Here is a 24,924-nt window from a genome sequence, read left to right on the forward strand (position 1 = left end):
AAAACTTTGCTCTTGTACAGCTCTGTCCCCTTCCTTTATGTTGTTGTTTTGTCACAAGTTACATTTTTATACATTGTGTGTTCAATAACAGATTTATAATTATTTTATGCATTTGTCTTTTAAATCATGTAGGAAATAAAAAGTGGAGTTATAAACCGAAAATATAATACTTGCTTTTATATTTATCTATGTAGTTACCTTTACTGGAGATTTTTATTTCTTCATACAGCTTCAAGTTACTGACCAGTGTCCTTTTGTTTTCACATGAAGGACTTCCTTTAGTATTTCTTGTGAGGCAGGTCTAGGGGTAAAAAACTCCCTTAGCTTTTGTTTATCTGGGAATGTCTTAATTTCTCCCTCATTTTCGAAGGATAGTTTTGCCAAATACGAAATTGTTGTCTGACAGGTTTTTTTTTTTTTTTCTTTCAACACTTTAAATATATCATTCCACTGCCTTCTGGCTTCTATGGTTTCTGATGAGAAATCAGTTGCTAATCTTATTGACAATTTCTTGTACATGATGAGTTGCTTCTCTCTTGCTGTTTTCAAGATTCTTTGTTTGTCCTTGGCTTTTGACGGTTTGATTATAAAGTGCCTTGGTGTGAATCTCTTTGAGTTTATCCTACTTGGAGTCCGCTGAGATTCTTAGATATGTAGATTCATTTCTTTCATCAAATTTGGAAAGTTTTCATCCATTAGATCTTCAAATATTCTCTCTGCCCTCCCCCCCCCCCACCCCCATCTCTCCTTTTTCTAGGACTTATAGACTTTAGATCCCTTAGGCTCTGTTCACTTTTTTCCACTCTTTTTTCTTTCTGCTCCTCAGACTGGATAATTTCAATTGTCATATCTTCAAGTTTGATTATTTGCTGATTCTTTCTTCTGCCTATTCAAATCTGCTGTTGAACCCATCTAGTGAATTAGTTATCATACTTCTCAGCTCCAGAATTTTTGTTTGGTACCTTTTAATAATTTTTATCTCTTTATTGGTATTCTCATTTTGTTCATATGTTTTCCTGATTTCCTCTAGTTCTTTGTTCATATTTTCCCTTTGCTCATTTAGCATACTTAATACAGTTGTATTAAACTTTTTGTCTAGTAAGCCCAATGTCTGGGATTCCTCAGGGATAGTTTCTGTCCCTTTATTTTGTTCTTTTGAATGGGCCATCTTTTCCTTTTTCTTTGTATACCTTGTGATTTTTGTTGTTGAGAACTGGACATGTGAATATTATAATGTGGTAACTGTGGAAATTAGCTTCTTCCCATTTCCCAGGATTTGCTGTGTTTTTTATTGTTGAACCCTGTAGTATATTTATTTAGTGACTTTCTCAAGCTTTTCTTTCTTTCTTTTTTTTGCAAAGACTATATCACTTATTATGTATGGTCATTGAAATCTCTATTCCTTTAGCTTGTGTTTAGCTAGTGTTTCAGCAGATGTTTTCTTGAATTCCAGGAGCTACAAAAAGAAAAGAAACCTCCCCAGGTCTTTGCTGACTGGCTCCATACTAGGGCTTTCCTATATTTAGCCAGGCTTGCACCGAGCCCAAGGATCAGCCTAAGGTGAAGGCTTAGCATCGTCTTAGGTCTTTCTTAGCATACATCCTGGACATATGCATGGCTTTCTAAATACCTCCAGATATGCACTAATTTCCCAAAGAAACTCTCCCTATCTTTTCCTCCCAGACTTCAGGTGGTCTATCATATGTCTCAACTGTAATCTTTTTCCCCATGTGGTTGTGGGTTGTTACTATTATTTATAATGTTTTCAAGAAATGCCCACTGATTTTCTACCCTGAGTGAGTTCCAAGTTCAGCAAAACAGATGAGCACCCTTAGTCAATCTTTCTGGCAGCCCCCAGACACATTAGAGCAGACAGACACAATAATTTGTGAACAAAATCTGCTCATCTCATTCCAGAGCTCAGGACCAGTGTCTCACACTTGGAACACAGGTGTACATCTTTAAGATTACATCCAAGCTTTGAGGGCAAGTAAAAGCACCACAAAGCTTTCCTAATGTTTTTAAATGGTCTGTTTCTTGATTCAGCATTTGTTTGATTTCTGCAAACCTTTGACTGTTTTACAAAGTTCTGACAAAGTTGGTTCTGACAGTTTCTGCTTGGTTTTCAATATTTCTGTGGGAGGAGAGGAGCTTGGAGTTGCCTTTTCCACCATTTTGCTGGTGTTGCTCTCCTGACCTGTGTTTTTAATGGACCACCTTGTGTGCTGTGTAGGGTAGAAGCAAGAAGATCGGTTAGGAAACTATTGAAACAATTCCAGTGAGAAAAATGGTTATTGCTTGGACCAGGGTGGTGAGAAGTGGTAAGAATCTGGCTATTTATTTACAGTAGAGCCCATAGGATTTGCTGATGAATAGGATGTGGAGAGAGAGAAAGAAAGAAGAGGAGGCAAAGATGACGCCAAAGTTTCTGGCTTAAGCAACTGGAAGGATGGAGCTACTGTTTATCGAGATGAGAAAGACCCGGATGGAGCAAGTTTTTGGGGGGAGATCAGGAGTTTAGTTTTTGGTCATGTTAGTTTTGAGATGCCAGATATCCATAAAGGAATGCTCACTCTGGTACCAAACTCCCAGTGTAGTGGATTGCTTTTAGTAATTAGTGCTTTATCATTTAATGGTCAGTTTGGAACTACAATGCCAGAGGATGATTTTTTTTTTTTTAATAATATTTTATTGTTTTTGGTGAAGGTTTACACAGCAGTTTAGGTTCAACAATTTCTACACAAATTATTCAGTGACATTGGTTACAGTCTTCACAATGTGTGAACATTCTCATTATTTCCTTTCTGGTTGTTCCTAGAGGATTCTTTTTAAGAAACACCCATCTTTGACCCAGGTCTTGCACACAGTGCAGGCTCTCCATGGGTCAGGAGCCTAGAAGAGAAGGCATGCACTGGACAGCTCTTCTGGTGCTGAGCTCTTCCTTTCCCATCATTTCCTGTCTTGGCTGGCTGGGGCCCTAGGTGGAGCTGGAGACCTGCCCTGATCAGACTGGTCCTGCACCTTCCTTTGTGGGCCTCATGCGCCTCTGCCTTTCTTCTCAGGAGCGCCACAGGGGAGGCCTGGCACGAGATCATGCTGTCTTGTCTAAGCAACCGTGCCTGTGATGAGCACGCCAATGCCAGTGAGTGTGGGAGTGACTTTGCCTACTTTTACTTCGTCTCCTTCATCTTTCTTTGTTCCTTTCTGGTAAGTCCTGGTCACTGTTCTCATCCCTCTTGTGTCTGCCTGTCCTAGTCTTTCACCACTGTCTTGGGCCCCCCTCATCTCCTGCTGACCCCTAAGTTTAATCCATGTCATGTCACAAGCAGATTCTTTGTTGATGGCCCTTGTGTCCCAGAGAGCATGGCCTTGTGAATTCTAGAAAGCACCACCTGGCTAAGAGCTCCTTTGGGCCTGGTCTTTAGTTTCATAGAAGGGTTTTAGATGTTCAGGTGGCAACTGCCCTTTAGTTTCCAGCTTCTAGAAAGACTTTCACCACGGAGATGGGATAGGACCAGAAGCCCTCCCACCAGTACCTGGAGTAGATTCACTGAGGGAGTTGTGGAGCTAGGAGAGGGAGGTGGGCCATGTCCTCGGAGACTGGATTTTATTCCAAGTCCAGCAGGAAGCACCAGGAGACTTTAGGCAGGGGTGACATGATCTGTTCCATGTTTTCAAACCTTGCCCTTGATTCCTGTGGATTCATCAGGAGAGGGGCTGTAGAGACAGAAAGGAGACAATTGGAGTAGAGTGGCCTGGAGATGGTAGGGGGAGCTGGGACACATTTGAAGGTGGGGCTGGCACGACTGATGGAGTGGATGTGGTATGAAGTGGATGGAGTGGATGTGGTATGAAGTGGACGGAGTAGATGGAGGGCCAGCTCGGGAGATGGGGGGCAGTTGTGGAGCAGCAAGCTAGATGAGGGAGAGAGGGACTCAGACACCTACTGGACCTCTGGGCTGGAGATGTAGATTAGGTGTCATCAGAGTTTGGTGCGTTTATGAGGCTAATGGTATCCTCTAGGTCACTGCTATGCAAGGTGTGGCCCATGGTCAACAGTATCTGTATCACCTCAGCAAGCACCAGAAATGCAGATTCCTGGACCTCAGACTTACTGTGTCAGCACCTCTGGGAGCAGAGCCCAGGAATCTGAGGAACAAGCCTACAGACAATTCTGTGTGCGCTACACTTGAGATGCTTAGAAAATAAGGAAACACTCAGCTCAGGAAGTAGTGCAGCCAGGGTTGAGAAGGAACAGCTTTGAGGTGAGTGCGGAGCCAGGAGAAGGCAGTGCCCTGAAAGCCAAGGGAAGAAAGCATGTCAGGGAGAGAATAACCCAGCCAAGATACTGTTGGGAGATCACGTACACTGATGACTGAGAATTGTTCCTGGGATATGGAAATGTGGATTCTACCTTTGCAAGAGCAGTTTCCTTGGCATGGCAGGAGCTGAAGCCTTATTAGAGTAGATTCAAGAGATAATGAAAACAGCAAGAGAAGACAACTGAAATGTGGGTGGTACTGAGGAACACCTCAGGTCATGAATGTGCTTTCTTCTACTTGGCAAAGTGGTGGAGAAGTGGATTGTCCAGGTCTGGGGTTTTCCTAACAGGTCTGAGGAGGGAGAGAAAGTCAGGGAGCTTTAGGGTGCATGCAAGAGTTTGAAAATACTACTGGATATGGATCAAAGCAGGGTCAGGAGGGAGGTGAGGACCCGAGGGAGGTGATGGACAGGTAAAAGTGGCAGGGTTGGTGGACTGAAGGTCCTGGGTAGAAAAGAATTTTTGGAATGCAGGTATTAGAGGAAGCAAGCTGGAAGGGTAGGAGTTAGGGTCAGAGAGGGGGACATTTGCAGTTGAGATTTTGGAGGTGGTGTGGTCGTTGGTGGTGACCAGTTCAGCATATAGTCATAGGAACAAGTGGAGGGGATCATTGGGGATGAAGAGTCAAGAACTGAGACATCGGCAATGTTGCCCCATCCATGCAGGTAGTAAAAGGAATGAGTACAAAGAGTGGAAGTGGAGACAGAGATAGTGAGCACAGTGCTAAACTTCCCCCAAGAGGGGGGTTGGTAGTTGGCATGAGTGTGAAAGAGCAGGTGACTTTTCTTAGAGAAAGGTGAGGACACCCACACTTCAGCTACAGCATGAAGGTTCAGAGGATACTCAGGGAAGGTAAAGACAGAGGGTTTCTCTGGTGGTGGACTGTGAGCTTTGAAGGGCAGAGTGGAAGGTCTGGATATGGGGAAAGGTATGCCCTGAGACAGGTGAGCTGGCGTGTGGGTAGAGGAATACAGAAATACCTACGAATTTTGCTCCCTCCCTCAGCTGCCAGAACTCAAGGAGAGGATTTCTGATCTTTCAGAATACTCTCATGGAGAGAGGGGAGGGCAGACCCTGGAAAGTCACTGCCCTGGTGGGCACTGGGGCTAGCCTCTTGCTGGCCAAAGGCACCCAGTGCTGAGGAGCTGCGGACACGAGTGAGGTCGAGCCCACCCGCAGCCTTACTGCGCACTGGCTCCAGAAGCTCCCACATAAGCTGCATGTGTGATGCCCCACTCTGTGGCTAGCACTGCTTGGACATGCCAGGACAGGTTGAGGGAGACCCCAACTTAGCCTTCCCTCTTCCCCACTGTACTCTGTGTGTTGTCCCTATGAACCCCCCTCTCAGCTTCACTAGTTCTGGGGCCGGTCCCCTGGCTGAAGTGCAGGAGGGTATGGCTGGAAGCACAGTCTGCTGGCCTCCCCACAGGTGGGTCTGCACCTGGCTGGATCTGATGGAAGTGAGAGTGGAAAAATGGGATTGTGATTGTGCAGGCAGGCCCCTTGCAGAGCCCTGGCAACAGCACGTGTGCCAGTCCTTGTAACCACCTGACGAGATGGGTATCATTGTCACAGGGAGGAAATAGGGTTAGAGAGGTCAAATGTCTTGCCTTACATGTGTTCAGAACTAAATTGCCAGCCTGTAGAGCCCAAGCTCTCAGCCCAATGCCACTGCCTTCCTTCAAGGCTGGCCTGAGATGGGAAGAGATGGTGACCACAGAGTTTGGGGATGATAAACTCCAATGGCAGGGTGGACTGTGGGCAACAACTTTGGGGCCTGAATCAGGGCAGGTCAGTCCAAGTAGAGAGAGCTTTCAGAAGAAGAGCCAACAGTGCTGAATATCAGGGTGAAGGTTAATGTGTGGAATGTAGAACCTAGTGCATGCTGGTGGTGGTGTTGCTATAGAGCTGTCCTGGACGCCCAGGCACAGGCCTGCGGGAGGGCGGGCACCTCTTTTGAATGGGTGGCTCTGCTACCTGACACTCTCACTCCAGACTCCACTGGGGTGGGGGATAGGCTGGGCTCTCTCTAGTCACCTCTTCTGCTTCCCACTCTGCAGATGTTGAACCTCTTTGTGGCTGTGATCATGGACAATTTTGAGTACCTTACGCGGGACTCTTCCATCCTAGGGCCTCACCACCTGGACGAGTTCATCCGGGTCTGGGCTGAGTACGACCCGGCTGCCTGGTGAGTTGCCCCGTACTCTGTGAAGCCTGGTGCTCAGGCTGGCCCACACCTACAGGTCTCAGGAGAGGACTGGAGGGGGGCTCTGGGCCTGTGTAGGACAGGCTGGCATCCCCTCTCCCAGGTGCACTTTCCCTCCCAGGCTCCCCAGGTCTGAGAAATGTTCTTTTAAGACACTAGGCCCGGCCCTCAGGAGATTTCCTGGAGATTGTGAAGCAAAGCATCAGGCCTGCACTCTGTGGGGTCTGGGAGCCCAGGGGCTCTTCTCATAGGCCCCATCACGTCAGGGACCATAGAGGTGTGGTGGGAGGGCATGTGGAGATGGCAGGAGGCCCTCCTTGTGCTCCCACCATCCTCAGGGAGCTTAGGGGCTTCAGGGGCAAACACAGTTCAGGACTTAGGGACTTGTAGCCCTCTCTGCTATGCCCCTCAGGGACAGCAGCCAGCACCCTGTGTCCCTGGCACAAACATAGGCCATGCATGTGGGCACTTGGCAAAGGGCATTTGAGCTAGATGAGTGGTCAGGAAGGCTCTAACACGCTCACAAACCTGCATGCTGCAAGCACGGGGTAACTTGCTTCCAGACATAGTGGACTCATGAGAGGAGGTCTCAGGGTCAAAGGTGGAATTGTTTGGACCCTGTCCCACGGGAGGATCCACCACACCCCTGCAGATGTTCACTCTGAGGGCTGAGGTCACACTTAGCACCTTTGTCTCATCTGTTCCTTCACTTGTCACTCATCACTCATCCACTTATCACTCATTCACTCACTCATCACTCATTCCCTCATTCATCCATCCATTCATTCACTCACTCATCCACTCATATTGTTTGCTAATCACTCATTCACTCACTCATCATTCATTCACTCATCACTCATTCACTCTTCACTCATTCGTTCATCACTTATTCGCTCATCACTTATTACTCACTCATTCCCTCCCATCCACTCACTCATCTACTCAGTCACTCATTCACTTGTTCCCTCATTCATTCATCTACTTATTCACTCATTCATTCATTCACTCACCCACTAATTCATTTGTTCATTCACCCATGCATTAATTCACTCACTCATTCAGATCTTCATCCACTCTTTCACTTGATCACTCTCTCATTCATTCTCTCGAGCTGTTTTTACTGAGGCTGTGCTCTGGATGAGGCAGGGCAGGAAGCAGAAGTGGCCTACACACTGCTGCTGGGTGAGATCATAGAGCTTTGCTCAGTGTCTCACCCAAAGCAAGTGCTCACAGTGTGCAAGTGAACGAATGTGCATGAACGTAGGGTGGGTGCCCATCATTCCATGCTCCATGGCAGTGGGAAGACCACAGAGCCAGGTGTGGATGTTACTCCAGCTCTGACTGCCCTGTAACCCTCATATGGTTCTGTGTCCAGCCACCCCTTCTTGGGGAAGAGGCTTGGAGGAGACAGTGAGCCCTTCCTTGTGATGAGGACACTGGCCGCTCAGAGTTCAGTGCCTGTGCCTCTCTTTTCCTCTAAACTGAAGCTTGGCACAGGAGTGCCCAGGGCTTCCTGGCCCTCAAGGCCCAGTGGGCCTGGAAGGTTGTCTGGGCCATGGGGACAGCAGGGGCCCTTCATCCCCTTAGCAGCCTACCTGAAGCACACTCATCCCATCACAGTAGAGATCTGGAAGGTGTGATGTGGGGCTTTTCCCAGGCTGGGTAAGTCCCAGAGCCACTGGCAGTATCAGGGTCGGGACACAGGCCGCCTGTCCAAGGCCCTTCAGGCCCACAGTGTTTGTGAGTGAGTTTTCCGTTTTAGTAAAAACTTTGCCATATCACACAGTTGCAGAGCAAGCGTTGCTGCGCCAAATACTTCATGGTGACACGTCTGCTTCCCTGGGCTTCGGAGAGTCCAGTCACATTCCTGATGGCTCCCTGTGATGTCTGGTGCTTATGCTAGAGCCCAAGGCTGGGATGTTCACCAGGGCTCCCTGGTCAGATTGGAGGAGCAGACTGGCCACACCCAGGCCTGGGCCTTATCAAGCAAGGGCAGGAGAGACCCAGCTGGGCAGAGCTGAGAAAGTCTCAGGGGCTCATCCTGACAAGCTCTTGTAGTTGCTACTGCTTCTGGGCACACTTTCCCTGAGGACATGATGCTACAGAAAACAGAGATGTTTTGTAGAATGCTATTTGGGCTAAGGAAGAGCAGGTCAGTGCAGGTCAGCGAGGCAAAGACAGCAGCCCTAAACCTTTGCAAGCTGTTGGCCCAGGGCCTCCACAGGCTCCATAGGAAGAACAAACTCCAGAGATATGGAAAGTGTGGTGTGGCTGGCCTGCGGCTTTGGGATCATTTCCCAGATTTTGGAGTCTAGAACAGGGCCCTCTGGAAGGTATATGCCAGCGGGGATAAGATATAGAAAGTGCTTATTTAGGTAGCAAAAGACAACCTCGTCTGAGAGGTGGTACCTGCAAGGTAGCACAGAAGACCCAAGGCCTCAGAGGTAACACAGATACTACCTGCTACTGATAGAGAACTCGCTGCTCCTCCAGATGGGTGTACAAGATGGAGGGGCCCTGGCAGAGGCAGCTGAGCAGATTTGGTTCTTGACCCCATGTCCTGGCAGGCCAGGGGGAGCCTCGAATCTTTAAGGAGGCTCCATGACAAATGTGGTCACCTTTATTTCCCGAGTGACCACTTGGAGAAACTTTGAAATAACAACAAAACTTGTGAAGTTTTCCAAGTTTGTATGTGTGTGTGTACACATGCATGTGTGTGCACACACATGAACAAGCACATGTGCACGTGTGTGTGTGGGGGGTGCATTGTGTCAGTGCACATGTACATGCGTATTCGTGTGTGTGTGGTGTGAGTGGATGTGTGTGTGCTGTGTCCACATGCATGTACATGTGTGGTTATGGGCGGGTGGGCTTATGTGCGCGTTCATGTGTGTGCATATGTGTGGGTGTTTATGTGCGTGGGCGCGTGTATGGAGAGATTAGAAAGGCACAGAGCTGTTGGTCTCCATTGGTGCCTGTCCCAGCCCCTTTTCTGTTGCCGCCTCAGCACTTTGTGGTGAAGTGTGGAGGCATGAGTGTACTTAGAATTGCAATCACACTTGCTTTGAGCCAACTCTGCCCACTTTTATGTTCACCCATCCATCGAACAAACATTTCTGAGCATCTACGTGTGCTGGGCACTGGGGACCCACAGGTGAACAGCGCCTGCTCTCAGAGCTCAGCAGAGCGGGGCCGTGGCATGTCTGGGGAGCAGAGGCCTCGTTCAGCTGGGCAAGTTGGAAAAGCCTTCACAGAGGAGGTGGTGGCATCTGAGCAGAACTTCAGGAGCAGAATTGAATCCCAGGGAAGGGCAGGGGGAGTGGGCAGAGGTGTGGGTGGGAGCATGTGAATTGTGTCTGTCTGGAGAGGAGAAGGCAACTCAGAGAAGCCGGAAAGGGAGCCTGAGACCAGGCTAGAATGGCCTTGAACAGTAGTTCTGACTGTTTTGTTGACAATGGGCGAATTGGACAGTGTTTCCATCAGGCAATGACAGTGTCAGGCCCACATTTTCTGTCTACAGCACCTGAGGGGCTCTGAATTGGGGCAGTGGCAGTGGTGAGGGCAGGGGTCTCACCATGCATCCAACCCCCTGTAGTGGTGGGTCTAACAGGGTTAGCAAACATCTTGATCTGAGGCAAAGTGGGGCTTCCTCTCTCTTCCCTCTAACCTAGGCATTTGGATCTTCTAGTTCAAAGGCAGATTTTACACAATTTGGAACTGACTAGACTGAGGGGTAGGGACAAGTGTAGGAGAGCACCCAAGTTCAAGCACCAAAGTTAACCTGAGGGTGCCAGTGTTGAGAACCTGGGAAGAGGGCAAGGTCCTAGCCAGGCTGGTGTTCCAGAGGGGATGCAGTGTGTCCAGGGAAATTGGAATGTCACCAGGCAGATGGACAGGTACCTCTGAGGTTTCTGGGACACTGCAGTTCTTGGGCAGCAGGCATTGGGAGGGAGAGGGGTGGAGAGAGAGCAGGGTGGAGGACTGGGGGACAGGGCAGGCCTTGTGGGGGGTACACTGTGTGCAGAGTGGAGGCTCAGGACAGGGCTGCCAGAGGGACACATCTGTGCTCCACCTGGGTGTTGCCTGCCCTACATCTGGCTCTAGAAGTTGCCTTGGGTAGCCTGCCTCCTGGGGAGCTCCAGTCCCGGCCCCCCAGCAGGAGCCTCCTTTTAGCTCCCCACCCGCCTCCAAGACACACAAGGCCACATCTCCCATCGCAACTGGGCGGGCGGGCGGGGGGCTCCATCGCGCCTCTGTTGCCATAACCTCTGACATTTCCTTTCCAGTTGCCGGATTCATTATAAGGATATGTACAGTTTGTTGCGTTGTATTGCGCCACCCGTTGGCTTAGGGAAGAACTGCCCTCGTAGGTTGGCCTACAAGGTTTGCAACTTCAGAGCCTCCATCTGACATACTCTTCCCTCCCGAAATGCAAACAGCACACACTCCCTGTGGCGTCTGCCCTGCCTGGTTTGGGAATGAAGGACACCTCACCTCTTTCTCCTCCGCCCCCCCTCCCCCGCACTCCAACTTCCTTGACGCTTTGGTCCCCATCTAACCTCCCAACCCCCAGCTGGCTGGGGCCAGGCAGCCTTATGAGACAGTGCACAGGAGAGCTTTCTGGGCCAGTGGGGCCGGGCCTGCAGCGCCAAGGAGGCAGCTTGTCTAAGGGTAGGCTGACGTCGTTCATGCTCAGGGAGGGCCCAGAGGAGGGGGCATGGGAGCAAAACAGCAGCCCTCCCCAAGAGCCTGGAAGCTTTCCAGTCCCTGGGGAGGAGCAGAAGCCAGAGCAGGGCCCAGGATGTGTCCCTCCTGCCTCTGGATTTCCTGCTCGCTGGGGCCCAGCCGGACCTGCAGAAGGGGGTCGAGGTTCGGCAGTGCCCTTTCTCTCCCAACACCTGCACCACCAGGGCAGGCCTTTACCTGGGGTGGGGTGCAGACTCTCAGACCAGCAGCCTTTCTAACCTGGGAAGATGCAGTCACTGTCCCCCAGACACCTCCCTGGATCCAGAACCTTCTGGCTCCTGAGCCCCACACTGGGGGCTAGTCCACCCCTTGTGTGGGGCCCAGCCTCACCCCGGCACTGTCAGAGGGGCACAAGAGAGGTCTCCAGACCGCGTCCCACCACCGCCTGCCCTGCTTGGGCTCTCTGCAGACAGAGCGGCTCCCTCTGGTTTTCTGGTTTGTTTTAGGTTTTCTCACTTTTGTAGTCACTAGCCTAGTTTGGAAGCAAAGCTTGACCATCAAAGAAAGCTGAAGTCTCTTCTGTGGCACTCTGAGCCACAGCCCACCTGTCACATAACTCTGTCTGCCAGCTCTCCCTGGCATGGTGAAAACAGCTGTGCTCTGATTCGGCATTACCGTGGTTTCTAAAAAAGTAAAATCAGAAATTAACAACCCCAAGCCGGCCCATTGCAGCCCTCCCTCATCCCTTCCATGTTCATTAGCTTAGACATCAACCATCCCTACCCACCGCCCTTTGAGGGCTGAGTTGGAGGTGAGACACTGGGGTCTCTGCTAGACTCCAGGAGGAGGGGGTGGGGGCCGGGGGAGAGGGTGCTGAGGTGGGATCAAAAGGAGAGCAGAGAAATCCCTCATTTTACTTATTTTTAATTTTTGGCATTTAGCCTAGCGTTTTTGATTAACTGGATCTGTTTTCTTGTCTGCCTGCCCCATCTCTCCCGCCCCGCCTCTCCCGCCCTGCTCCCGCCGCGTGGCTCCTCCTGTGGACCCTTGTGTGCCTTGCCGCTGGGACGGGTCTCCAGTGGGCGCATCAGTTACAATGACATGTTTGAGATGTTGAAGCACATGTCCCCACCTCTGGGCCTGGGGAAGAAATGCCCCGCTCGTGTTGCGTATAAGGTAGACCCCGCATCCCTGCCCCCGGCTGTCTGTGCTGGGGCTCTGTCTTCCCAGACAGGTGTGATCTGTCCGTCGTCTGTCCATCTGCCGTGCTGGCTCCCTGCTCCTGCCTGTATCACTGTTTTCTTCTTCCCCCTAAGCACCCGCCCCAGCTTCCTTCCCTGACAAAGGGACACGACACTTTGACTGGTGTCCTTTTGCCTAGCCCCTGTCCCCTCCCCAAGTGTCTCCCTCTGAGAGGCCTGAGAGGCTGCTCAGGGAGACTGAATCCAAGCCCTCACCCACCTTTCCCTCCCTTCCCTCCCTAGAAATGAGGGCACAGAGCAGCTTTTTGATAATTTATGCCAGCGTGAGCTGGTTTTTGTTCTGCGCTCAGTACCACACCCAGCTCCTCTGTCCCCTGAGCCTTGGCAAGTGGAGGTGCAGCCCTGGTGGGACCTGCGCTCCCTGGTGCTCCCGCAGAGCCACCCAGCTCGGCAAGAGCAGAAGCCCTGAGCCCGAGGAGGGTTGTCTCCAGGGCCTTCCAGGCTCTGAGGGGTTAAGAAAGAAGGGAAGCATCCTGCCGTTCCTGGGCATCTTCAGCCTTGGAGATGCAGAGTGGGGAGCCTCGGGGTCCCAGGTCTTGTTCCCCCAGTACAGGTCACATGGCTCTAGCCCCAAGCCTGCTCCCACCTGCCGCCCTCAGCCACCCCTAGGAGCCTTAATTCCTTTCCAGCCCTACGAGTGCCTGAGCCACCCCGAGCCTCCTGCTGTCCATCTGTCCGTGTATCGTCTCTTATTTTCTGGGCGTTTCGAGTACCCACTGCCACTTGCTGTGCCGGACCCAGGCTTCTGTTTTGTTACCTGATGCGGTGCAGCTTTTAGGGACCAAATGTCCCCTCCATGCCCCCACGCAGAGCCCTTTAACAACTGCATGCGCGTTTCATGGCCCTCCCTGTGTGGATGCATGTGTGTGGTGCCTGCCTGCCTTGAACCTGCAGCTTCATCCTAAAGAGGAGAGCTCTGTCCAGGCCTGGCACCAGGCGGGTGGGCAGGCCAGTGGGGGCCTGGGAGCCTTCCCACTGAACTGACCACGTCTGGGTTCTAGGTACAAGGAGACCCAGGGAGGCCTTGGGGGCGGCAGGCCAGGGCATGGAGGAGGGGTCCAGGAGATGCCCAAGGTGCCCTGCTGGTGGGTCTGGGCCCAGGGCTGTCTGTGAGCCTTGCTGAGAGTGGCCGCCCCCAGCCCTGGATGGCACTCTCCCCTATTGGGGACCATCTGTTTATTCTCAATTCTCTCCCCACCCCAGTTCCCCTCCTGGGACAGGAATTCCTCTGCTTCTTGCTGCCATGCTGGTTGCCAAGCTTCCTGGTGTGTTACACAGGAGGTCCTGGGACCCAGTCACACTGGGTGGAGTTTCGCCAGCCTTCTAATGGGACTGAGTTCTGGGCCCATTTGTGCTCATGTCGCCAACACATCCCCTGCCAAGCTGAGGACCCTGGATTTGGAGCAGGAGGCTGGGGACAGGACTGCGTGGCCCCTCCCCCAGAGAAGGTGCTGGGGCACCTGCCTAGCCATAGGGAGCAGGTGACAGGAGGACTGTGAGCCCACACCTTAATTCCCTCCCTGGGCTACTGGGCCCATCTGACAGCTAAGCTGCCTCCCACCTAGGGTATTCCAGACACACCCTAGGGCCTCAAAAGCTCCACCAGAGTGACTGCCTCAATCCTGTCTGTGTCTCCGGCCAGGCAGCTACCGATCATACCCGTAGGACACACATTTGCCTCCAGCTGCCCACCTGGTGTGGAGTTGGGGGGAGAGTGTGTGTGTCCCCCGGGAAGCCAGGGCTGGCACCCCCGTGCTGCCAAGGCCCCCAAGCTCCTCTCACAGGAAGGACCAGGTTCCTGAGGTGCCTTCTGCTGAAGGGAGCATCAAGAGTGTCCCCAGGATCCAGCCAGGGTTGGGGGGAGCCATAGGGCAGAGCCTTCCAGATGGGGCTGAGTGAAGCCAGCTTGTTACCCTCGAGGGACACCTCCCCAGGGGCTGGACCTCTCAGCGTAACCCCTTGGCCACCCACCCCTGGCCCAGGTGCCCCAGGATGGTGACTAAAGAGGCAAGATGGGGCCCCTTCTTTCCTACTCTGTGTCCCACTGAGCTTTAGCCTTGGTCCCACAGCCTGGACCCATCCCCTTTTCCCAGCAGGGAGAGTTTGGGGCTCTTTCAGAGGGACCAGGGCATGGCCCTGCTCTGTGCTTACAGTCCTGGGTCTCCACCTTCCTGCAGCCAAGCCAAGTCCTCAGCACCAATGAGGGGAGGGTCTGCAGGTGATTATGAATGCTGGCAAAACTCCCAACTAGGCCCAGCCCCAACCTCCAGGGGGCCACGCACCATGCAGTCCTGCTAAGTGAGGGTGACCTCAGTAGGCCCAGTCCTGATCTGCCTGTGTTCCTTCCCAGCGCCTGGTACGCATGAACATGCCCATCTCCAGTGAGGACATGACAGTCCACTTCACGTCTACTCTGATGGCCCTCATCAGGACTGCACTGGAGATCAAGCTGGCTCCAGGTGAGCAAGATGACAGTGAGGAGGATCCTGTAACCACCTATATATCTGCACTATGATCACCCCATTTCAGATAAGGAAGTGGAGGTACAGTGAAGTCAAACCACTTTCCCTGTGGTCAGGGCTCACCTGACCGGGCTGGACCAGCTACACCGTGTGCCAGCACCCCTCTCTGGGTTGAGGAGGCTGCGTGCCCTCTTCTCTCTCCCATAGAGACCCCAGTCCTGCCATCAGGCCCTCTCTGGGCCTCACTGATATGACCACAGAGCTTGTGCCAAGACAAAGAGAGACTGAACCTCCAGCACATCCTCCTCCACCTTCCCTCATTTGATGACTGTGCTTCCTGTTTCCCAGAGAAGATCTAAACTGTCAGAAGAGGACCCTCACCTCTGTATGGATAAGTCACAGCCAGTCCCTCCCCTAGACACTAGGTTCCATTCTTATCACCTACTCAAGGACATTATTCTAGCAACTGTCCACTCTTCTTCAAAACCAAAAACCAAACCCACTGCCATCAAGTCGATTCCAACTCATAGCAACCCTATGGGACAAAGTTGAGCTGCCCTGTAGGGTTTCCAAAGCTATAAATCTTTGTGGAAGCAGAGTGCCACATCTTTCTCCCATGGAGTGGCTAGTGGATTTGAACAGCTGACCTTTTGGTTAGCAACTGAGCACTATAACCACTGCACCTGTCTACTCTTTCTCATAGCCTGTCCATTTTGCTGTCTCTACTGGATTATTTCTGTCAATATATGAACATGCTCCCATCTTTAAAAAGTCCTTCTCTTCCCCCTACTAACTTCCCTATATTTCTTCTTTCCTCCACAGCAAAGAACTCTTTGAGAGCTTTGTATTGCCTCCTTACTTGCTCTTTTCCCAATCTCGCTCACATGCACTCCAATTAGACTTTCCCCCCAACACTTCACTGAAACTGCTTTTGTTAAGATCCCCAGTGATCCACATTGCTAAATCTATGGATCAATTTTCAGTCCTCTTCTTACTTGCAGCCTTCTCTCACTTGGACACTCCCTTCTTTTTGAAGTTTTTGAGTCTCTTTTTGCGGTTTCTCTTATCTCTCATCCTCCACATGCACCTGTGTCCCCAGACATCTGCCCTCGCTCCTTTGTCATCTCATTTATTCTCGTGGCTTTAAATATCAATTCCAATTTTATATCTTTGGCCCAGATCTCTCCCCTGAACTTCAGACTCACCAGTTTAGCAAGTTATTCAAATCTCCACTTAGAGGTCCAATAAGCATTCCAACATTAACTTGCCCAAACGAACTCTTGATATTCCCCACTACCTTCCCATCTCTGTAAACAGACTTTGGAATCATCTTTATCTCTCCCCCCTCCCCTTTTTTCCCCTATACCATTTCTGGTCTATATCCAATCTCTTATAAAATCTTGACTCTACCTCCAAAACATAGCCAGAATATCCAAAATATATCCTCTGTCCTTCTCCATTGCTAAGTCCCTGCTCCAAGTCACTGTTGTCTCTTAACTGGGTTGTTGCAGTAGCCTTCTAACTGGCCTGCTTCTGCCTTTTTCCCTGCAGTCTACCCTCAACACAACAGCCAAAACGATCTTGTTAAGAGGCAGATCAATAAAAATGATGAATGTCTAGACTGATCAAGTAGAGAAAAGATTCCAGTATAAGGAATAAGAGAAGACACGTCACTGAAGATCTTGCTGACATTAAAATGATAAAAAAAAAAAAAAGAAGATAGCAAGAACATATTATGAACAACTTTATGCCAGTAAATTCAACAACTTAAATGAAATAGAAAAATTGCTTGGAAAACAAAAACTACATAAGCTTAATCAAGAAGAATAGGTAACCTGAGTAGTACTATATTTATTAAAGACATTAAATTCGTAGTTAAAAACCTTCCAACAAAGAAAATTCCAAGTCCAAATGGTTTCACAATGAATCCTACCAAACGTTTAAGAAAGAATAGGAATTCTACACAAACTTTTTCAGAAAATAGAAAAAGAGAGACTATTTTCCAACTTATTTTACAAGACCAGCATTACTCTGACACCAAAACCAGACAAAGACATGACAGGAAAAGAAAGTTACAGACCTATATCCCTCATGAACATAAACACAAAAATCTTCAATGCAGTTTTAGCAAATTGAATCTAACAATATATAAAAAAGATAATATATTTTGTCACAAGTGGGGTTTATCCCAGGAATGCAAGGTTGATTCAACGTTTGAAAACCAATCAATATAATTTACCATATCAAAGAAGAAAACCATGTCAATAGATGCAGAAAAAACGTTTAACACAATTCCACGTCAATTCGTGATTTAAAAAAACAAAGCAAAACAAACAAACAAAACTCTATGGAATTGAGTTGAGGAAACTTCCTCAATCTGATAAAGCATGTCTTTGAAAAACCTACAGCTTTTGTCACACTTAACAATGAAACACTGAATCCTTTCCCCCTAACTTCAGAAGCAAGGCAAGGGTGTTTGCTGTCACCACTACTGTTTAACATTGTATTTGTGGTTCTGTTGTTGTTAGATGCCCTCGAGTCAGTTCCGACTCATAGGGAACTAAACACTGTCGGGTTCTGTCACATCATCACAATTGTTGTTATGCTTAAGCCCATTGTTGCAGCCACTGTATCAATCCATCTCTTTGAGGGTCTTCCTCTTTTTCAGTGACGCTCTACATTACCAAGCATGGTGTCCTTCTCCAGGGACTGATCCCACCTGATAACATGTCCAAAGTATGTGAGATGTAGTGTCGCCAACATTGCTTCCTAGGAACATTCCGGTCGTACTTCTTCCAAGGCAGATTTGGTTCGTTCTTTTGGCAGACCATGGTATATTCAATATTCCTCACCAACACCACAATTCAAAGGCCTCATTTCTTCTTCAGTCTTACTTATTCATCGTCTAGCTTTTGAATGCATATAAAGCAATTGAAAACACCATGACTTGGATCAAGCATACCTTATTCTTCAGGGTGACATCTTTGGTTTTCAACACTTTAAAGAGGTCTTTTGCAGCAGATTTGCCCAATGCAATGTGTCTTTTGATGTCTTGACTGTTGCTTCCACGGGTGTTGATTGAGGATCCAAGTAAAATGAAATCTTTGACAACTTCGGTCTTCTCTCCATTTACCATGATGTTGCTTACTGGCTCAGTCGTGAGGATTTTTGTTTTCTTTATGTTGAGGTGTAATCCATACTGAAGACTGCAGTCTTTGATTTTCATCAGCAAGCGCTTCAAGTTCTCTTCACTTTCAGCAAGCAAGGTTGTGTAATCTGCATATGGCAGGTTGTTATTGAGTCTTCCTCGAATCCTGATGCCCCATTCTTCAGATCGAATAAGTATGATGAAAGGATACAACCCTGACGCACACCTTTCCTGACTTTAAACCATGCAGTATCCCCTTGTACTGTTTGAAAGACTGCCTCTTAATCTATGTACAGGTTCCTCATGAGCACAATTAAGTGTTCTGGAATTCCCATTCTTTGCAATGTTATCCATAATTTGTTATGATCCACACAGTCAAATGCCTTTGCATAGTCAATAAAACACAGGTAAACATTTTTCTGGTATTCTCTGCTTTCAGCCAGGATCCTTCTGACATGAGCAACAATAGCTCTGATTCCATGTCCTCTTCTGAATCTGGCTTGAATTTCGGGCAGTTCCCTATTGATATACTGCTGCAGCCATTTTTTAATGATCTTCAGCAAAATTTTACCTGCATGTGATTTTAATAATATTGTTCGATAATTTCCGTGTGCTGTTGGATCACCTTACTTGGGACTAGGCATAAATATGGATCTCTTCCAGTCAGTTGGCCAGTAACTGTGTTCCAAATTTCTTGCCATAGATGAATGAGCACTTCCAGTACTGCATCCATTTGTTGAAACCTCTCAGTTGGTATTCTTTCAATTTCTGGAGCCTTGTTTTTTAACCTATGCCTTCAGTAGCTTGGACTTCTTCCTTTAGTACTATCGGTTCCTGATCATATGTTACCTCCTGAAATGGTGGAACGTCAACCAATTCTTTTTGGTGTAGTGACTCTGTGTATTCCTCCTATCTTCTTTTGATGCTTCCTGGGTCATTTAATATTTCCCCTGTAGAATCCTTCAGTATTGCAACTGGAGACTTGAATTTTTTTCTTCAGTTCTTTCAGCTTGAGAAATGCACAGCATGTTTTTCCCTTTTGGTTCTCTGTTTCCAGGTCTTTGCACATGTCATTATAATACTTTATCTTCTCGAGCAGCCCTTTGAAATCTGTTCAGCTCTTTTACTTCATTATTGCTTTTCCTCTAGCCCTTCTCACTATCCAACATATTGATTTTTTTTTTAACCTATTTCTATTTTATTGTAGAATAAAGTAATGTAAACCCCTGAAGGAAGGGGATTTTTTTTTTGCCCTAGTGCCTAGAACAGTACCTGATATTTAGTGAGTGCTCAAAAAATATTGTTGAATAAATCAATGAATGGATGAATGATTGCAATATTACCATATTCATTCCCCATCCCCACTGCCACCCTCATCCCCAGCATACACATGCACACACATATGCCCAAACATTCCAGGTGAATGCTCAGCTCACGCGTGTGTCTCCTTCTTCAGGCAGGCTCCCAGGAGGGAGAGGCCTGACTGGCCCTCACCTCCACAGCAGTGCTCCTTCCCTCTGCACTTTCTCTCAGTGCCCATACTTGCCATCTCACCTACCACACAATGTCACTCCTGCTGCCCCATTCTGCTTGTCCTTCACAATGGGGGCCTCCTAATGCCTATCTCTTTCCTTCACTACCATTGTCCTGGCCCAGCCGGTACGAAACAGCACCAGTGTGATGCAGAGCTGAGGAAGGAGATCGCCTCTGTGTGGGCCAACCTGCCCCAGAAGACCCTCGACCTGTTGGTGCCACCCCATAAACGTAAGTGGGAGGCTGAGAAACGCCCCCACTCCCACCTTTCATGTCCTGTCCAGAGGCCAAGCAGGAAAGGCCACAGGAGAGTCAGGGGTGTAGAGGAGTGTGTGTGGGGGAGGGGTGGGGGCGGCTAGTGAAGACCCACAACCTGAGGTGGCTGACCCAAAAGGGCTCACTGGAGATGCCAGGAAGGATAAGATGCGTACAGATTAGAAATCTGGGTCTACTTTCTTGGGAGGATACTAAGGCAGGACCCTCTCTTGAAAAGTCACTGTAGCCTTGGGCATAGCCAGGTAGCTGGGGTGGGACAGCTGGGGGAGGCCATGCTCCTCCTGAGGCCCCTCAGTCCAGGGGCTTTCCAAGAGGTGGGGCTCATCTCATCCACCCCGTTCTGCCCCAATGCCTGCTTTTTTCTCCAGCTGATGAGATGACAGTGGGGAAAGTCTACGCAGCTCTGATGATATTTGACTTCTACAAACAGAACAAAACCACCAGAGACCAGATTCACCAAGCTCCTGGAGGCCTGTCCCAGGTACCAGGGTTTTGGAGTTCCCAAGAGGTACCTCTGAGTCCTCTTTAGCTTGGCAGTGATGGGAAGCCCACAGCCCTTCTTGGAGAAAGAAAATATAAATTCTTGCAGCCACCTCTCAGCCCCTAGAATCAGAAAGCCCTCACAGGCTTTGTTCTGACTACTCGCTGATTGTCCTGCAGTACTGGGGAGCCCTGACCTGGAGAGCTAGTGTTCAAGGTCAGAAGATAGGGGAGCTGAGAACAGAGGCTGTTAAGTATTGGAAAAGAGGAAGCAAGTGTGAAGACTACCTGAGCGGGGTAGTTTTGGGAGGTAGAAGGCAACTCTGTCTTCCCTACTCACAAGCAGGAACCAGAGGTTTAAACTGACTGTGTCCAGGATCATGATTTGTTCTGTTCATAACTGACTGAGGTGGTTTGGGGGCCAGTCTTCCTGATGTCATCATCAAGGATCACTTTCCCACACAGCCTTGTCTTTCTCTTAGTGGCCTATGTAGGCTCTTTTTCTAGACAGTTCTCTGGATTTTCAGGATTTAAAGGGACAAGCACTTAACTGTGAGACGAGGACTGTCTGATAGTCATACCAGTACCCTCCACTCCCATGTCGGCAAAGACATCACCGACCCATCACAACAACCTCTCCCAGCCACGAAGTAAGATTCTGCTCAGCCTGGGGCTTCAGGCAGCCTCTACCGATCGGTTTAAGTTGGTGATGAGATGAAGTCTTTTTGCCATCTGTGATCTGGTCCAATCCCCTAATTTTGTAGATAGGGAAACAGATTTTGAGAAGTGGAATGGCTTTCCTGAAACGACTCTCTGGCAAGGTTGGGAGCAGGCACTGTCAGTCTCCTACCGCTTGCATGCCTCACCCTTTGGTCTCTGAAGGCACATCCATGCTAGGGATGGAGATGGAAGCAGGGAAGGCAAGTGGCCACCTTGGAATCTGTTCTCATCAAGAGACAAGGACTCCGGTGTAGGGCTTGGACAAGAACTAGCGACTGTGAGCTTGCTGTGCAGTGGGAGCAGGGGTGCTGAGAGGCATCCGCAGGGGCTCCTTCCTCCAGCCCTTGACTTCTTCCTCTTCTGTCTGCCCCCTTGCAGATGGGCCCCGTGTCCCTGTTTCACCCTCTGAAAGCCACTTTGGAGCAGACACAGCCAGCTGTGCTCCGAGGAGCCAGAGTTTTCCTTCGGCAGAAGAGCTCCACGTCCCTCAGCAACGGTGGGGCTGTGTGAGTATCCCTGATTGTGCCGTGGGCTAGGTGGGAAGGGTGTCACCCAAGATGGGTCAAGACCAAAAAAACCCAAACCCATTGCCATCCAGTCAATTCTGACTCACAGCAACCCTATAAGACAGAGCAGAACTGCCCCATAGAGTTTCCAAGGAACGTATGGTGGATTTGAACTGCCAACCTTTTGGTTAGCAGCTGTAGCACTTAACCACTATGCCACCAAGCTTTGCAGATGGGTTGAGGGAGGAAGCATAAGCCCCCTCCTTGATCTGCCTGGCTTGGCCTTCTTTGCACTGACCTCTGAGTTCATCAGGAGCTGACCTGCTGCCGTGTAGGCCTGGACGGGTACTCCAAGGACAGGGAACCCCCAGGGCACATCGCATACTCCCAGGGACTGGCTCCATCCTTGGACTCACCACACCTCACCTATGGGTAGTGCATTTAGCAATTTTTTTGTCTGTGCTGCCTGAAAGCTAGCCAATATTTGTTGCTGTTTGTGGTTGATTCCTTTAGTATTAGACAATGTGCCTTGTGTCGCCTGCCTCTCTAACAGCTTTGAACTGAGTGGTTTAACCATTTTCAGCATTCCCAACTATTACTTCCCACCATGCCTACGTGCTTTCTCCTTTAGGGAAAATGCATTTCTGCCTCTGCTTTGTCGTTGGCTCTGTTTGTTTTTAATGATTTTATTGTCGTAAAATATATATAACATAAAATTTGCCATTTTAACCATTTTTGAATGTATAATTCAGTGACATTAATTATATTCACAACGTGCAACCATCACCACTATTTCCAAAACATTTTTATAACTCCAAACACAAACTCTGTACCCATTAAGCAATAACTTCCCACCCCCTAGCCGCTAGTGACCACTAATTGACTTTCCCTATGCATTTGCCTATTCTAGACATTTCGTGTAAGTGGGATCATACAATATTTGTTCTGTTGTATCTGGCTTAATTCACTCAGCACAGTGCCTTCCAGGGTCATAAGGGGTAGCATGTGTCAGAGCTTCATTTCTCTGTGGCTGAATAGCATTCCATTGTATGGATATACCACATTGTGTTTATCTAATTGGCTTTGGTACCTCGAACCATTAAGAAATTGTTTTCACCCAGAGGTCTTGCCCCAGTCTGTTAATGACTTGTTGGTGTTCTAATCTTCCTAATTCTTTTAAGACATTTTTTCGTCTCACATCTTCATTCTTACATTGATTTCTGAAGCTGTTGTATTTTATAAACAAATTGGTAAGTACCTGTATATCAATTAACTCTCTTGCCATGATAATTTTTGGTAACAAACCACCAAAACCAAGTGGCTGAAAACAACAATCATTTTTTTCTCACCTGTGGTCTGCTGTCGGCTGAGGGATGGTAGACTGAGGCAGATTGTGGGAGATTGTGGTAGAAGGAGGGAAGTGGGATAGATTGTGGGACACGGAGGAAGACGGAGGAAGATGGAGGCTCTCCTGGCTCCATGCAAAGGGTGGGGTTCGTTCAGGCCTCTTGAACCAGCCAGCTTCTCAGGGTAGGGGCACGTGAACCCACACATACTTGTCCAGCCTCTGCTTGAATCACATTGTGTCCGTGAACATCCCATTGAGCAAAGCATGCCATGGGCTGAGCCCGACGCAGGCACGTGTACCCTGCCTCTCATGCCGCTAGTGGGAGAAGCATCGCCAACAGTTGTCTGCTGCCTGGAGGAAGGGGCAGCTGCGTTGGGCGCAGCATTGCGTCTCCATTCTCTCAGTTTTGTGGAGTGTTTTGGGGATCCTCTTTTTGAAGCCTGATGGTCTAGCCTTGTAGTTCTTAGCCATGTTTGGGGTCATGCACTGTTAATCAGATAGTTTTTGCTGAGTAACAAATTGCCATAAAACTTCCTGGGGCTGGAGAGTCTGGTGGCTGGAAACAAGAAAATGGCCTGACCCTGGCTTCTTGTCCACCAGTGGCTGCCTGGGCTCAAGCGGGTGTTGCTGTCTCAGGGTTCCTGGAGCAGCAGGCGGGGGGGCCAGTGGGCAGACACTTTTAGGGCAAAACAAGTCATATGGATGGCCATGCTGTGTTCAAAGGGTAGAGAGCTAGACACCATGAAGTGCACAGGGAGAGGTGGGAGGGTTTTGTGGCCATTTTTGCAGTCTACCACAGTACACTCGGAGAATAATATTAAAACTATGAACTCTCTCATGAGAAAAGAGCAGTCACAAGCCTTGCATTCTGGGGATCGACCTTGAAGAATCGTCGGGTAGTGTTCTTATGTTCACAGCTCTCCTTCTCCTTGTTGGTGTAGGCCCCATTTTTGCATTCAAAGTTAAGCAGTTGATTCTGAGTGTGTGTGTGTGTGTACACAAGATGGTGAGTGTGTGGATACGACCGTGCATCGTATGTGAACGCATGTATGTGAGTGTGCACGAGCGTGCTTGTGTCTCTCTGAGTGTGTCTGTGAGGGTGTGTGTATGTGTGAGGTGTGTGTGACTGTGCTTGTGTATGAGTCTGTGTGCGTGAGTATGTGCGAGTCTGTGAATGGGGGTGTGTGTGTTGGAGAGGCTGTGATAGGGAGGTGTCATTAGGGATTGATCTGAGCCACACTTTCAGTTCAGGAGACTGCACTTCAAATATTTACCAGATTGTAGTTTCTTCAGAAGCCAGTTACAACTCTTTATTGCAAATAAGAGAGCACCTAATCACATTGGCTTAGGTACTGGAGGCCTTTCTTGAGCCATTTAACTGGAGAGTGTAATGCATACCTAGCTTCGAACATGGTGTGATTTCAGGGTTAATGGTGCCATGAAGGACCCAACTCCTGTCCTCCTGATGCCCCCTCCTTTCAGGGGCAGCCACTCCCCCCCAGGCTGCCCTCTGCACACAGAGAGAGATACTGGCAATGCTTTCAGGATCCCCAGCAACCACTCATCTGGTCTCATGCCCAGCTCTCCAGCTGCTGTGGTCGCCACAGGATATGCGGGTCACCTGAAGCCACCAGGCCCCACCACAGGGTCAGTGGTCCAACCCACTCACTCATAGGACCAAGGATTGTCCTGTGCTCCATGTTATAAACATTTACTAAGTGTCATATGAAGGAAAAGCCTGGCGCCGGAGCAAGCATTAAACCAAGCACACTGGTGTGGTTTGGACATGAGCTGGGGGAACTATAAAATGCAGATATTAAGAGGGAGATGTTTACCTGTGTTTTATTGACTACGCAAAGCCATTTGACTGTGTGGAACATAACAATTATGGATAACATTACGAAGAATGGGAATTCCAAAACACTTAATTGTGCTCATGAGGAACCTGTATATAGATCAAGAAGCAGTTGTTCAGA

At 49.1% G+C, this 24,924-nt stretch overlaps 1 protein-coding gene across 1 annotated transcript in view; it reads left to right on the forward strand.

The window, feature by feature from the left end:
• The window catches only part of CACNA1B (calcium voltage-gated channel subunit alpha1 B), a 308,079-nt gene that overhangs the window by 272,971 nt on the left and 10,184 nt on the right, over window positions 1-24,924 (forward strand). The window contains exons 36-42 of the mRNA XM_064290825.1: window positions 3,063-3,207; window positions 6,382-6,509; window positions 12,293-12,389; window positions 14,826-14,934; window positions 19,742-19,849; window positions 20,263-20,375; window positions 21,473-21,600. Of these exons, the coding sequence (XP_064146895.1) occupies window positions 3,063-3,207; window positions 6,382-6,509; window positions 12,293-12,389; window positions 14,826-14,934; window positions 19,742-19,849; window positions 20,263-20,375; window positions 21,473-21,600 (828 nt within the window). The remainder of the gene's footprint in view (window positions 1-3,062; window positions 3,208-6,381; window positions 6,510-12,292; window positions 12,390-14,825; window positions 14,935-19,741; window positions 19,850-20,262; window positions 20,376-21,472; window positions 21,601-24,924) is intronic.

This window comes from Loxodonta africana, chromosome 9 (assembly GCF_030014295.1).
Source record: "Loxodonta africana isolate mLoxAfr1 chromosome 9, mLoxAfr1.hap2, whole genome shotgun sequence".
NCBI lineage: Eukaryota > Metazoa > Chordata > Mammalia > Proboscidea > Elephantidae > Loxodonta > Loxodonta africana.